The 13,846-nt window shown below is 35.4% G+C and overlaps 1 protein-coding gene across 1 annotated transcript in view; it reads left to right on the forward strand.

The window, feature by feature from the left end:
- LOC105219658 (paired box protein Pax-5) overlaps positions 1 to 13,846 on the forward strand; it is a 61,415-nt gene that overhangs the window by 32,244 nt on the left and 15,325 nt on the right. The window contains exon 6 of the mRNA XM_011195946.3: positions 8,047 to 8,480. Coding sequence (XP_011194248.1) covers positions 8,047 to 8,480 — 434 coding nt within the window. The remainder of the gene's footprint in view (positions 1 to 8,046; positions 8,481 to 13,846) is intronic.

The raw sequence follows: 13,846 nt of genomic DNA on the forward strand, positions 1-13,846 counted from the left end.
CATGTTTAAACTTGTAATTGTGTACTCTTCGTCGAAACATGGTTTTTTTCACTTGTCATTGAATTTCTTTCTGGACGCTTGGATTTTTTTCGTCCAGCTTGTAAACCATATAGAAACCTTAGGAACACCGGTTGGGACCTATATGGTACACAACTTCGTTTCGCTCTTCCAGTGGCGCCATCACGAGACTCTGTGCTCTCTTTTGGTGCCATAGATGAGTGTGTCGAGGTATTCAGCTCTGCGTGCAGGGAATTGAAAGCTCCGGTCCTCTCAGAACTCGGAAGGGCAGAGAGAAACCTCTCTGGTGGTCACCGCAGCTTTCTGGGTTTAGATTTCCAAGTCGAAGGGTTTTCAACAAGGCTCGAAAAAGTGGTCGGTAGACACCGCCTTACACTCTGTAGTGTCTTGGCTGGAGGAGGTTCTTATCAATTAGGACTACGGGGTAGGTATCTTCCTCGACATTGAGGAGGCCTTCAATAATATAAGTCCACAAGCTGGCATTGATGCACTTGATGAATTTAGGATAGAAAGGAACCTTAAGTATATCATCTACACCCTTTTTTGCGACATAACTGTTGTTGCGGAATGGGGAAGTGCGAGTCGACAGATAAACGGGGGTGGGTTGTTCTCTCCCTACCTCTACAGGAAGAGCTCGAACATTAAGGCTGTCGAGTGCTAGCTTATACGGATGACGTAGCTCTGTTTGTCAAAGGAAAATTTCTAAACTCTGTGTATGGGATGACTCAAAGTCACTTAAACACAGTAGAGCGCAAAGAAGTGGCTTAGCCATTAAGCCCAGTAAGACTGAACTGGTATTATTTTCAAGGACGTATAAAATTCCCTACGCCACTCCCCCTCATTGGGAGGCTCCAGTCTGCAACCCGTGGACAAGGTGAAATACCTGGGGCTTATCCTAGACAGGAGGCTCTCGTGGAAGCCAAACATTGAGGAGAGAGTGAGAAAGGCTTAAGTAGCTCTTTACTGCTGTAAAGGGGCTATTGGTAAAATGTGGGGGCTCTCGCCAACAGTGTCTAATATAAACTGCTGTACCCCGGAACCGGCTCCTAGTGAAACCGTCATACTCTCAAGAGCTCTGTGGGAGGGGAGAACCTGATGGAGAAGAGGCGCATGGAACCTCTTCACGGATGGCTCAAAGATCAGGGGAAGGTGGGGAGGGGAGTTTTCTGACGGATTCGATGACAGTACGCTCTAAGCTAGTAAGGGCCTGCCTAACATCGTTATCAGTAGCTTCGAACTAGTTTAAAATTCGCCAGTGCGCTGGAAACACTGTCTTTGAGTGAGCGGTAGCGAGGTAGTTTTGGCCCACACTAGATCGAAAACGGTCTTTGCAACTACTGTCGCTTAATAAGGCTCATCTCTCCGCGATCATTGGAGTACTTACTGGTCATTGCCAAATAGGCAAACACGCGGTGAGGCTAGGGATCATGTCAGACGCTAGTTGCCAAAGCTGTTTGGAGGAAGCCGAAGAGAAATCGTCCAAGCACTTCCTCTTTCAATGTCCAGCATTCGCCAGACTTAGGTTAAAGCACCTCGGTAGGCATATCTTCGGCGAACCCATCGAAGTGATTGGAATCGACATTAGACGACTTAAGAGCTTTATTATTAAGTCCAAGCGCTTCGTCGCAACATAAGGGTATTAATGATCGATTGGAGCTTTTCCGGGTGTCACAATGGACAGTGGAATCTGTCTCAGTAAGATTCTCTGCATTTGTGGAGATCTACCCCTTAACCTAACCTAACCTAATCCTATCTTCAATTGGGAGGCACTTTCGTTTCCACGAGGAAGGTCTTTACGTACATAAGTGACGATCGATGAACATTTGGCCTATTTGATTTTTCGTTTTAGAGGCGGCGAAGTTTGTTCAGTTTCTTATCGTTGTCAATGTCGTGTAACCAATGTTTTCTTGCCTGCTTTCTGTTCGCCACCTCCTTACCAATATTTTCATTCATATCTCCATACGCTTTTATATACATATCACTTAGTTTTTAAACTGAACTATTTGAATAGAACCGAATCGTGTTCAGAGATATCTTATACCGGTTCTTGAGCCACGTTTTTTCTGCATAATTGGTTCGATCCACTAAACCGAAGCTCATCGATTTTTGCACTGATTTGCAGCCCTGCCCATGCCCTCCATCAAATTACAGTATATTCATGATTATGCATCGTGTTTATGAACCGATTTCAAGAAAATATTATGGACGTAAATTTATCGTAAATATTGTCATATCAGCATATCAATCGAGTTGTTCTTTTGGTATGCCTTTAGCTTCGAAGGTGGTCGGTGTCAGGCCCGTTTTCAACTTTTTCTATCCTTAAAATTTAGTACAAATTAATTTTTTTGTTAGCGATAACGTACCAAGTTTCATTAATTAAGATATTTCAATATTTACCTACGTTATAGCACATACGGACGGAGGGACAGACTCCGGTTTTTAATTGTGTTCGTTATCCTAATCATTTATATATATAGTCATATATCTAACTCGTTTAGTTACAGATGTTACAAACAACTGTTAGGATGATATTATTTACCAGATTTGGTTCAAAATTGTCGGGTAGTGAAATATGAAATTCGCCTAAAACTGAGCGGTTCCACGTTCAATACACAATTTATATACCGATTCAAAACCTACTTTACGACTTACAAAATTAATGCTAAAACATTGTATATATACATATATATATATATGTATACATATTTTATATATCGATATTATTAAATTTTATTACCGAATGATGCTAAGAATTCTTAAAATTTAGAGAATGCTCTAATCGCAATATACGTACTGATTTTTGACTATCCGGTCGACTAGTGCCGTTAATATTGGTCAATGACATGACATGTTTTCCTGACCACAATATGGTTTAGCACTTAATTTGAATAATTCAATTAGTATTACGATTAGTATATGTATGTACCTTCCTGCAGCACTTATAGAATGCATATTTATTTATGTCAATTAGGTTGATTTTAATATAAACAACTGGGAAATAAATATATTAAAAGTAATGCAACTAATTGTGTAGCATACCCCTATACAACCCTAACTCAGCCCTTGTTTATGTGATATTTATTTGATGGTCTGACTTTTAACCTGTTATATTTACTGAATATGTTTGTCTAAAAAATATTTACATATTGGAGATAGAAAAAAGTCAGAATACCGCATCTGTATTTTAAAGTAATAATTTATAGACAGTAATTTAAAATAATTCTATGCTAAAAAATTCAATCATGTTCCACTTAGTAGGTATATGGAGTTCATTTCGTCGACTACAAAACAAATAAATGGAAAAAGGTACTTGCATAATTTTGTTCGATACAAAATACCGTTTTACTTTTCTTACTAGCAATAATAAATATATAAAGTGTAATTACGACTTTAAAAATCTCTTTGCGTAAATAACAATAATACTATGTAATGTGACATACTTTTAGTTTTGGAAACTCTCTTATTTCGAAAAAACACAACATCCTTGGCATGAAGAGGCAATTTTTATTATTTTTTGGCGAATTAAAAGATTTCCCTGTGGGACATTCAATGAAGTGGTTGTATTTTATGCGCACTGATTGCATTTACAGTGCACTCGTTATTTTATTATACCCCAAAGTGCTAGTATGAAACATATGTCTCAATTGTGCTCGACTTGAACTTACATGCTAATGGTAGGTAACTTTTGAATGAAGAGTTTGTGTTGATTTAATTCAATTTTCTTCCAATTGAATTAACCCCCTTGTATTGAAGTGGCTGACATATGGAAACAGAAAATTGACTTTTAGAAGAAGAGATTGCCAGGAACGGCGAGCACATATGTATTTGGATGTGTTTATTTATTAACACAGTCAATTTGAAACCGTTCCAATTAATATATTTTTTGAATATGCAGAAGTTGTTTGGAATCGAGTGGATGCATATTGATAGCGCATTGAATGTATATCAACATGTACTACTTAACTCAACCAAAAATATTTACAAATACTTTAATACTAGGATTCAGAAACTAACACTTGTATGTGATTTTTTTGTGAAGAACGAAATCCAATGAAAAATGTGCATAACTAAAGACAAATGCAACGTAAAACTTAAAACGAAAATAAGTCCATGTTTGTTTCATAAATCCTCTGTTTTTATCTAATATTGATAATTTTTTAGTTCTTCACATTTATTGACGATAAAAGTTAGATATAAGTCATCTTTATAACGCTGTAGTTTGGTCGAATTTTTTGCTTTCGGGCCCTTTAGACGACAAACAATCAGGGAGAACCGATTGGACTCAAGTGCGTCATGATGTATCCATGTCTCATACATTATCACAAATCAGAGTAGAAACGAAGATGATGATAACAGTTATCAACAAAAAAAAATCGCTCAATTTAATTTTACGGACATTCAACAAATCTTCACGGATTCTCGAGATGTTCTGACGTTAATATCGCTTATGATCTTTCGGAACATGGTGTCTATTCTTACTGGTACGGTAATTAAAACACGAAATCAACGTTTTTCAATTTATAAAAGCATTAGTGTCACTGTGAAACTAATAACTCGTGAACAATTTATATGTTGCGAGTATATTATATCCAAAGAAGCGATTAAATTAAATGTTAAAATTTAATTCATATGCATACGTTCATTAAAATCACTTTTACACTAAAAGAGCTAGGCAAATACAAAACTGCTTACAAGTTATATCTGATTATTTGTTTTGCTCAGTATTATGTTCATTTATGACGCCAATTAACAAACACATCCAAAATATATCATAGATTCAGAGCTCAACTCATTATTTTGTTATTCTTGCTTAATATGTAAGGCTGTCCAATCATAATAAATGTTATCACTTTCATGAGATTTCTACCAACCCTGATCACTTGTATATGTTCTCCTTATAAACTTATAAAAGTAACTTTATGGGTGATACATGTTTCATTCAACAGGTCATCGGTATATACGCGATTGGTGGTTATTTGCACAACGCACAAAAACTTCAACATTTTGTCAATCTATCAACAAATTAAAAAATAATTTTTTCCTAAACTTAAAAAGTACATAAATAAGAAAACAACTTAATCACTAAATTCTAACTAATTACCTATATTTCTAATCCTAACATATTTAAAGGATTTGCAGCATACACTAAGAAATACAGTATTTGGCGATGTAAATAAACGGGAATTGTTATGCTGGTAGCCGCCCACTAATCTGTATTTAAAAATATTAGTACATACATACATAGATATCTACGGATACGCTTGGGTTCATAAGTATGTATGTACGTACATCGACCGCAAGCACAAATACACACACAAAAGAGCAAACGCGAAATAGTGGATGAAATTTCAGGCGTGTTCTTTATTCGTTCTTTAAATACCATACATTTAGGTCACAATCTGTATATCTAAGTATTACAGATTTGTGGCTCTGCTTTTTCTAACGGTGGGCAAACAAATTCTTATAAAGGGGTTGATTTGCCATAATCCACCACTTGTCAAAGTCTTGCACAAAATGTGCGAACTAAACCTGTACACTTCACAGTGTTAAGGTCAATTTAAATATAGATATATATATGTATACATACAAATATATATATATATATTAACACATTGCCCGCACCCAAAAATGGATATGTGTATCTACTTAATTCTTATACTCTCGCAACATATTGCACAGTATATTCTAGCTTTTTTCACCTACTGGTTGTTTGTAACACTTTAAAATAAACAAGATACATATGGTGTTTTGTATATCAAAACTATTATAATGTCGAGGCCAGTTGAATTCCGAAGGTCTGTTTATCCGTCGGTACATGTGAGCGGATCTCATCTCCTGTCATTAAACAAACAGTCAGCGCACTCGCGTCTTGGCTCCCACGTCACTATTGACAGCCATAACTTTGAAGTAGTAGATAGTTTCGTATATCTGGGAACCAGCATCAACAACACGAACAATGTCAGCCTCGAACTCCAGCGCAGAATCACACTTGCCAACAGGTGCTACTTTGGACTGAGTAGGCAATTGAACAGTAAAGTCCTCTCTCGACGAACCAAAATCAAACCCTACAAGTCGCTTATCATTCCCGTCCTGCTTTATGGTGCAGAAGCTTGGACGATGTCAACATCAGATGAGACGACACTAGGAGTTTTCGAGAGGAAAATTTTGCGCAATATTTGTGGTCCTCAGGACATTGGTAACGGCAAATACCGCAAACGATGAAACGATGAGTTGCACGAGTTATACGACGACATTGACATAGTTCAGCGAATAAAAAGACAGCGGCTACGCTGGCTAGGTCATGTTGTCCGAATGGACGAAAACACTCCAGCCCTGAAAGTGTTCGATGCAGTACCCGCCGAAGGAAGCCGAGGAAGGGGAAGGCCTCCACTCCGTTGGAGGGACCAGGTGGAGAGCGACCTGGTTTCACTTGGGATCTCCAACTGGCGCCGAACTGCGAAGGAGAGAGACGCCAATCACATACATACATGTGAGCGGATACTGTATCTAAAATTGGGATAAATTAATGAAGCTTGAAATATGCTAGTATTGGAAATGAGAGGCTAAATCGGATCATTGATACCATTATGTTCAAAGCTTTAATCAAGATTTGTACATGGGCTCCCTGTGTAGAAATGCATCCGTTGTTTAAAAAATAGTTTAAATCGGGTATGAGCTTAAAGTACATACATATGTATATCAAACAAGTAAGGAAGGCCTAAGTTCGGTTGTGACCGAACATTTTATACTCTCGCAATTTATTTATTTAATATTATATAATAGACAATTTGACCCACATATTCGTCATATATACGGTATAAAGTCCATTGAAAGTTGGAAACCCTAATATTAGGCTAGAAGCACCGATGTCCTCATGTTCGATATATGGGGGCTTGAAAACCTATGGTCCGATTTCGGCGATTTTTAGAAAGGGACTGCCACACTATAAATGCAGTATTTAAAGTTCCATTCCAATATCTTCACTAGTGCTTACTTTATGTATTGTAAAGTAAACGATTCAGAACGACTCCTTAGAATTTGGTTGATATAGCTTTAGTAGTTTACGAGATATGTACCATAAACTTAGTAGGGGGCAGGGCCATGCCCACTTTCCCAATTTACATCCAAATATGCCCCTTTCTAAAACAATCCTTTGTACCAAATTTGATTTCCATAGCTTTATTTATGGCTTAGTTATGGCACTTGTTTTTGGTTTTCGCCATTTTGTGGGCGTGGCAGTGGTCCGAGTTTGCTTCGGACCCGCCCCTGCTAAATCGGATTATAACAACGCATACCTGCCATACAAAGGTTGTTTTGAAAACTACTAAAAATGCTTTATTCAGTAAGTTCGTACCATATCTCTGGAATTACTCGGTCGGCAGTGTGAAGGAGGGTTTCTCAATAAAAATTTTGATTGATCAATCAATTTGGCTGAAATGTTGCGAAAACGGTTCACACGCACGTCTATTTTCCCTATACCAAAATTTTTGGATCCACCGAATCCTTTACAATCTATACATTAAGCACCAGTGAAGGTATCGGAACAGATCTTTGTAAAAGTACGTACTTTATAGTGTATCATCGCCCGTCTAAAAAACGCTGAAATCGGATCGATCTAGGAATTACACCTGCTTCCATGTACTAGAAATAATGATTTTCGCTATTCTGGTGGACTTTGTATCGAATATATGTTCCCAATTGTGTTTTGTCATAATAGAATTTCATAAATAAATTGCGAGAGTATTAAATGTTCGGTTTTACCCGAACTTAGCCCTTCTTACTATTTTTCAAACCGCCTTCAGCTCAAAGTATTCTACGATAGTGAAAATAATATTTTTAAGACGGCTGGGCAATTCAAATTTCATTATTTCACCTATTTCTTCACTAAATTCAGTATATTTAAGACAATACGTTAACTTAATTTGTATAATTGTACTTGAGTACTCTTCAATGAGAAAAATATTAAAGAATCGATTAAGGCTAGTACACTTGTTTTAATTAAAACATATTGTGATAATCTCTTTGTAGAATTGTTCGAAACAAAGCCGCAGAGAAAGCAAAACATGTTCATCACCATCAGCCACAACATCATAGCAGTAGTTGTTCTGCAGGAAACAGTGGCAATTCTAATCACAATGCTGTGGACAGCGTTGAAAGCAATGGCAATGATTTGAATCACCAGCAGCAACAAAATAATTCTAATAACTCAAGTAATAATACCACATCAGTTATAGCACATGCCCCGGCGACCACTGCTGCGGCAGCGGCAACACATTTGCAGGAGCAACAGAATATACTTAATACAGCAGCATCAACCACAACGCTAGTTGGAAATGCCAATAATAGTCACAACAGTGTAGAACACCGATCGACAGGATATAGTATAAATGGAATACTGGGTATACACCACTCTACAGATCCAAACGGAAATTGCATTAAAAGAAAACGAATCGACGATCATGGTAAGTTTTCAGCTTTAAGCATACACCATAGAATTGTAGTTCAACATATTTATATCGTACATAACTTGTAATTTACTAATCGTTGTGGGTAGCTAAATAAATATAAAAATCTATAACTTAGCCGCATAATGTGTTAAAAAATGGTTTAATACAGAAAGGTGTATTATAAACATTTTGTAGGGGCGTGCCTCCGGCCCTTGATTTCGCAACAATAATTTGTAGGGTTATATTCAGTGACAGACATTCGTTTAAATGCAGCCTAATTTTTAATTTTGCTTCATTATCTCTCTTTTATCAATAACTTGCTTAAAACAAATTATATATTATATTGATTGCTAGGCTAACAGGAGTTTGTTTGTAGTACAAATCACGAAGGGAAAATACCTCGGAGACTCAAAAAAGCTCAAATCAATATTTACCATAAGGAAGGTTGTTGCAATGGCTCACGGAGCCATTTAAAAAAAAATCTAAAAATTATTGCGTGAAAAATCCAACAAAGGGCAATGTAAAATTTAATATTCGCCAGATAAATCAAATAAAAAATCAAACCACTAAACCAATTTTGAACCGAACAAAAAAGAAAAAGATAATTTGGGTTTTCCAGTGACAACCATGGTACATTGCTCACATTTGACATAACAGAAAATAGTTCAAATGGAAGAAACGGATGTGCAAGCCTGGTTGAAGCCTCATCACAAACAAGTGCACTTACGCTGCCGTTACACGGGAAAGAGCTTGCTTTCAAGTTAATCACACGAACTAATTGTCAAAATTGGCATAAATTGAAAGCCATGACGTAGGCAGCAGGCAACTTGATATTCAATTATTGTTACAGAGATGCCGTCGTCACGGAAACTGCTTCCATTTATCGCCAAAATAGATTAAGAAGTCTTTACTTTTAAATCAATCTGTAGATACGTCGGAAGATTCATGTTCCATAAAATGCATTATTTGTGTACAATTTTGTAAAAGGGAATAATTCACTTATTTCAACTTTATAAGTCATTGATTTTAAAAATTTAATACTTGTAATTTGAAAATTGGAGAACCCTGCACTCAGCTGATCTTTTCTTGATCATCAACTTGAAACACTTCTTGCTCACAAAAATTGAAAGCAAGATGGCTTTCAAGTTCGGAAAGTGAGAGTGTGTAGTAAAAAAGTGTCAGTGTGTGGCAACTTGAAAGCAATTTCTTTCCCGTGTAACGTCCGGGTTAGACTTAACCCGGAAACCCATGCAGTGGACAACTGAAAGGGATGATGTTGTGTTTTCCGATGAAAAAACATTAAATTTAGATGGTCCCGACTCTTACAGTTGTTTCTGACACGATTTGTCAAAAAAAAACTTTGGTGGTGGCAGCGTTATGGTTTGGGAGGCATTTTAATCGAGAGGTAAAGCAAAATTATGCTTTGTGCCGCCGAAAATGGACTCAAAATATACATCTACATTTTATTTTTGGATGGCAAAATGGATAAAGATACTATTTTCAAGGAGTCTTTAAAAAGGTTTGGAACATATCGCGCAAAATCTATGGGAAAAAAGTCCAAGGGCACCTTTATTGGACTGTAAACGAGCTCAAATTGGACATAAAAGAAACATGGGAATATTTTGATCATACGAAACTGAAACATTTAGTGAACTCTATGATAAATCGTGTTTTTGAAGTTATTAATAAAAATGCAACATCAATTACTTATTGAAAACTGAATAAATATGAAAATATGAGACACTTAGTTAATGCGTTAAATGTCTATCTCGTTTTTATCATATTATCAAAAAAAAAAAATGTATAAAATATAACAACAACAACGAACATAGATTTTTGCACTACAAACAAACTCCCGTTAGCCTAGCAAGTAATATAACATAGAATTTTTTTTTAAGTAAGTCATTGGTAAAAGAGAGAGAATGAATCAAAATGAAAGGCTGCGTTAAAACGAATGTCTATCACTGTATCTTTTCACAATATTAATATAATGAAAATAGTAATTTGTGTTAATTTTATGTTTTTAATATAATTATCATGGACATGAAACAAAATGTAGCTTTGAAGTAAGTCGAAGATACCAATGGCTGTAATCTATTAACATGTTCATGGAATGTCCAATATTCATTTGCAAAATTTTTAAACATATAATCTATTCAATATATAAAAGTATTGCACCGCCATTGGTCCGTGCAAACATGTTCGGTTGCACCATAACTTAGTCCTTCATTGTATGTATGTGATTGGCGTTGCAACCGTTTAGCCGGTTATAGCCGAATCGACGATAGTGCGCCACCTCTCTCTCTCCTTCGCAGTTCGCAGTCCTTCATTACTTCTTTAAATATTACATCTTCTTTTCAGTAATACAGACATAAATATATTTTACAAACTCGATATTCTGAGGGTTTTTATATACACATACATATGTTTCGGTAATCCAACTTGACTGCTCACAAATGCTACAATGTTAAAAAGCACAAACTTCCCTTGTTACTTTGGAAATCACTTGTCGCCTTCAATAGATTCCATAAAAGTGTTTAAGAGCACGCTGATAAAAATCATTATTTTTATTGATATGTCACACAATGCTGCGTGTAGAAATATTAGATGACATATGTATAACACAGACCGCTGTATAAGGGTAGTTCTTTTTTATAACGAAGCAAGCCAAACTACGACTTAATGCAGAGTACACTTATTATTAGCCAAACAATTTGAAATTTCTCTTAACATTATACTTATTTATGAAAATTAAAAATATAAAATTGGTAATACTATTATTTTATTTAAAACAATAGATCATAAAATAAACAATGACGAGTAAAAACATAACTTTAATTTACTTTACATATTTTTTCGTAAAAAAACGGTTCAACGCTTTCGAAAACATTTATTAAAAATGCGTGTAAAGATCATTTTTGTTTCAATATAAGAACTACCCTTATTTACATAAATATCTTTATCACAAAACAATCTCTACGTTTTAATACTCTTTCTGCACACATACATAAAGATCTGCACAGTTGTAACTCTTTAGGCCGCAAATGAAATATTGCATCTGCCATTTTTTCTGCAGCATATCGAATCTGTGGCATTTCATGTTTAACAAGTAAGGAAGGGCTAAGTTCGGGTGTAACCGAACATTTTATACTCTCGCAATTTATTTATTTAACTTTATTAATATTATATAATACACAATTTGACCCACATATTCGTCATATATATTGTATAAAGTCCATTGAAAGTTGGAAACCATAATGTTAGAATAGAAGCACCGAGGTCCTCGTGTTCGATATATGGAGCCTTAAAAACCTATGGTACGATTTCGACGATTTTTAGAATGGGGCTGACACTCTATAAACATAGTATTTGTGCAAAGTTCTGCACCGATATCTTCACTAGTGCCTACTTTATATATTGTAAAATAAACGATTCAGATTTTCTTCAAAGTTCTGGTATATAGGAAGTAGGCGTGGTTGTGAAGCGATTTAGCCTATAACAAACATATCATTGGGATGTAAGGAAACTATTACAAACCAAGTTTCATTGAAATCGGTCAGGTAGTTCCTGAGATATGGTTTTTGGCCCATAAGTGGGCGACGCCACGCCCATTTTCCATTTCGTAAAAAAACTGAGTGCAGCTTCCATCCGCCATTTCTTATGTGAAATTCAGTGTTTCTGACGTTTTTCTTTAGTGAGTTAACTCACTTTTAGTCATTTTCAACCTAACCTTTGTATGGGAGGTGGGCGTGGTTATTGATTTCTTTCATTTTTGGACTGTATTAAGAAGTGGCTAAAAAACGACTGCAGAAAGTTAGGTTTTTATAGCTCTATTGGTTTGCGAGATATGTACAAAAAACCTATTTGGGGGCGGGGCCACGCCCACTTCCCCAAAAAAATTATATCCAAATATACCCCTTCATAGTGCGATCCTTCGTATTAAATTTTATTTCCATAGCTTTATTTATGGCTTACTTATGGCACTTTATGTGTTTTAGGTTTTCCCATTTTGTGGGCGTGGCAGTGATCCGATTTTGCTCATTTTCGAAAGCAACCTTCCTACGGTGCCAAGTTTCATCAAGATATCTTAATTTTTACTCAAGTTACAGCTTGCACAGACGGACGGACGGACAGACAGACATTCGGATTTGAACTCCACTCTTCACCCTGATCACTTTGGTATATATAACCCTATATATAACTCGTTTAGTTTTGGGTGTTACAAACAACCGTTATGTGAACAAAATTATAATACTCTCCTTAGCAAATTTGTTGCTAGCAATTTTGTTGCGAGAATTTAGGAATGACGATAATTACATATGTGAGCATATGTATGTATCTAAGATTAATATATTTTTATCACTTTTATTGCTTTAATAATTGATGGAGGGTATGTAGCTATAAAAAGACATCCCATTATAATTGGATAAGAGAACTAAAAACACTTTGTTCGGGTATATTTCTCATGTAAAAGTATAAGCATATACCACAGTGTGACAAAATTGAACATTCAACATTCATTGCTCACGTCCATCTGAAATGCATATACCGAAAGAAACCAATACAAAACTATGGACAAGTATCGATCAATAAAAAATAAAAATTACGATTTATTGTAATTCACACTACAAAATTAACGATATTTGGACCTCGATGGCCAGGACTGAAAGCATTTTTTATAATAGACTGGTTGGAGATATAATTTTGTGTAAAACTGTCTTGAGGTTGCGTAAATTACAAAAAAGTCATTCAAGGTTATTTGACTATTAATTTTAATTTTCTTATATTTACAGCCGGTTTCACGAAAGTTTTTAATTGAAAATTAAGTTCCATTTAATTTTAATTTTAATTTTTATTTAACTTTGCACTTAAATTTCTTGCGTTTCACCATTATTGACATTTGGCATCAAAAAAATTAAAAGGCAGGGATGTTAGTAAGAATAACAGCTGATTTATGTAAACAAATAAATTGTATTTCTTTGTCAAAATGGTAAACAAATGGGAATTCAGCTGATAGAAAAGCGTAACCATGGTTACATATGACAGTATTTAAATAATATTTAAATGGCAAAGCGTGACCATTTAAATAAAAATTAAGTCAAATGGTGGAACTGAAATTAATTATTTTTCACTTAAATTTGTTTCGTGAAACCGGCTGTTAATATACTTTTTTCTTATATTAATTTCGGCATACTTTTCTTGAATACGGCAAACTTGAACTTTATATTATTCCGTAAAACCAAACAAAAAAATCGGATAATAGATGTAATCTCGATTAATGGAGATAATCGGAACATTTCTATTCATACTCGGTGATTATCAACAACTGATTTTTTTCCTCTTTTGTAGTACACCACTGTCTATCCCAATGAAACCTAATG

The sequence above is a fragment of the Zeugodacus cucurbitae genome, chromosome X, assembly GCF_028554725.1.
Source record: "Zeugodacus cucurbitae isolate PBARC_wt_2022May chromosome X, idZeuCucr1.2, whole genome shotgun sequence".
NCBI lineage: Eukaryota > Metazoa > Arthropoda > Insecta > Diptera > Tephritidae > Zeugodacus > Zeugodacus cucurbitae.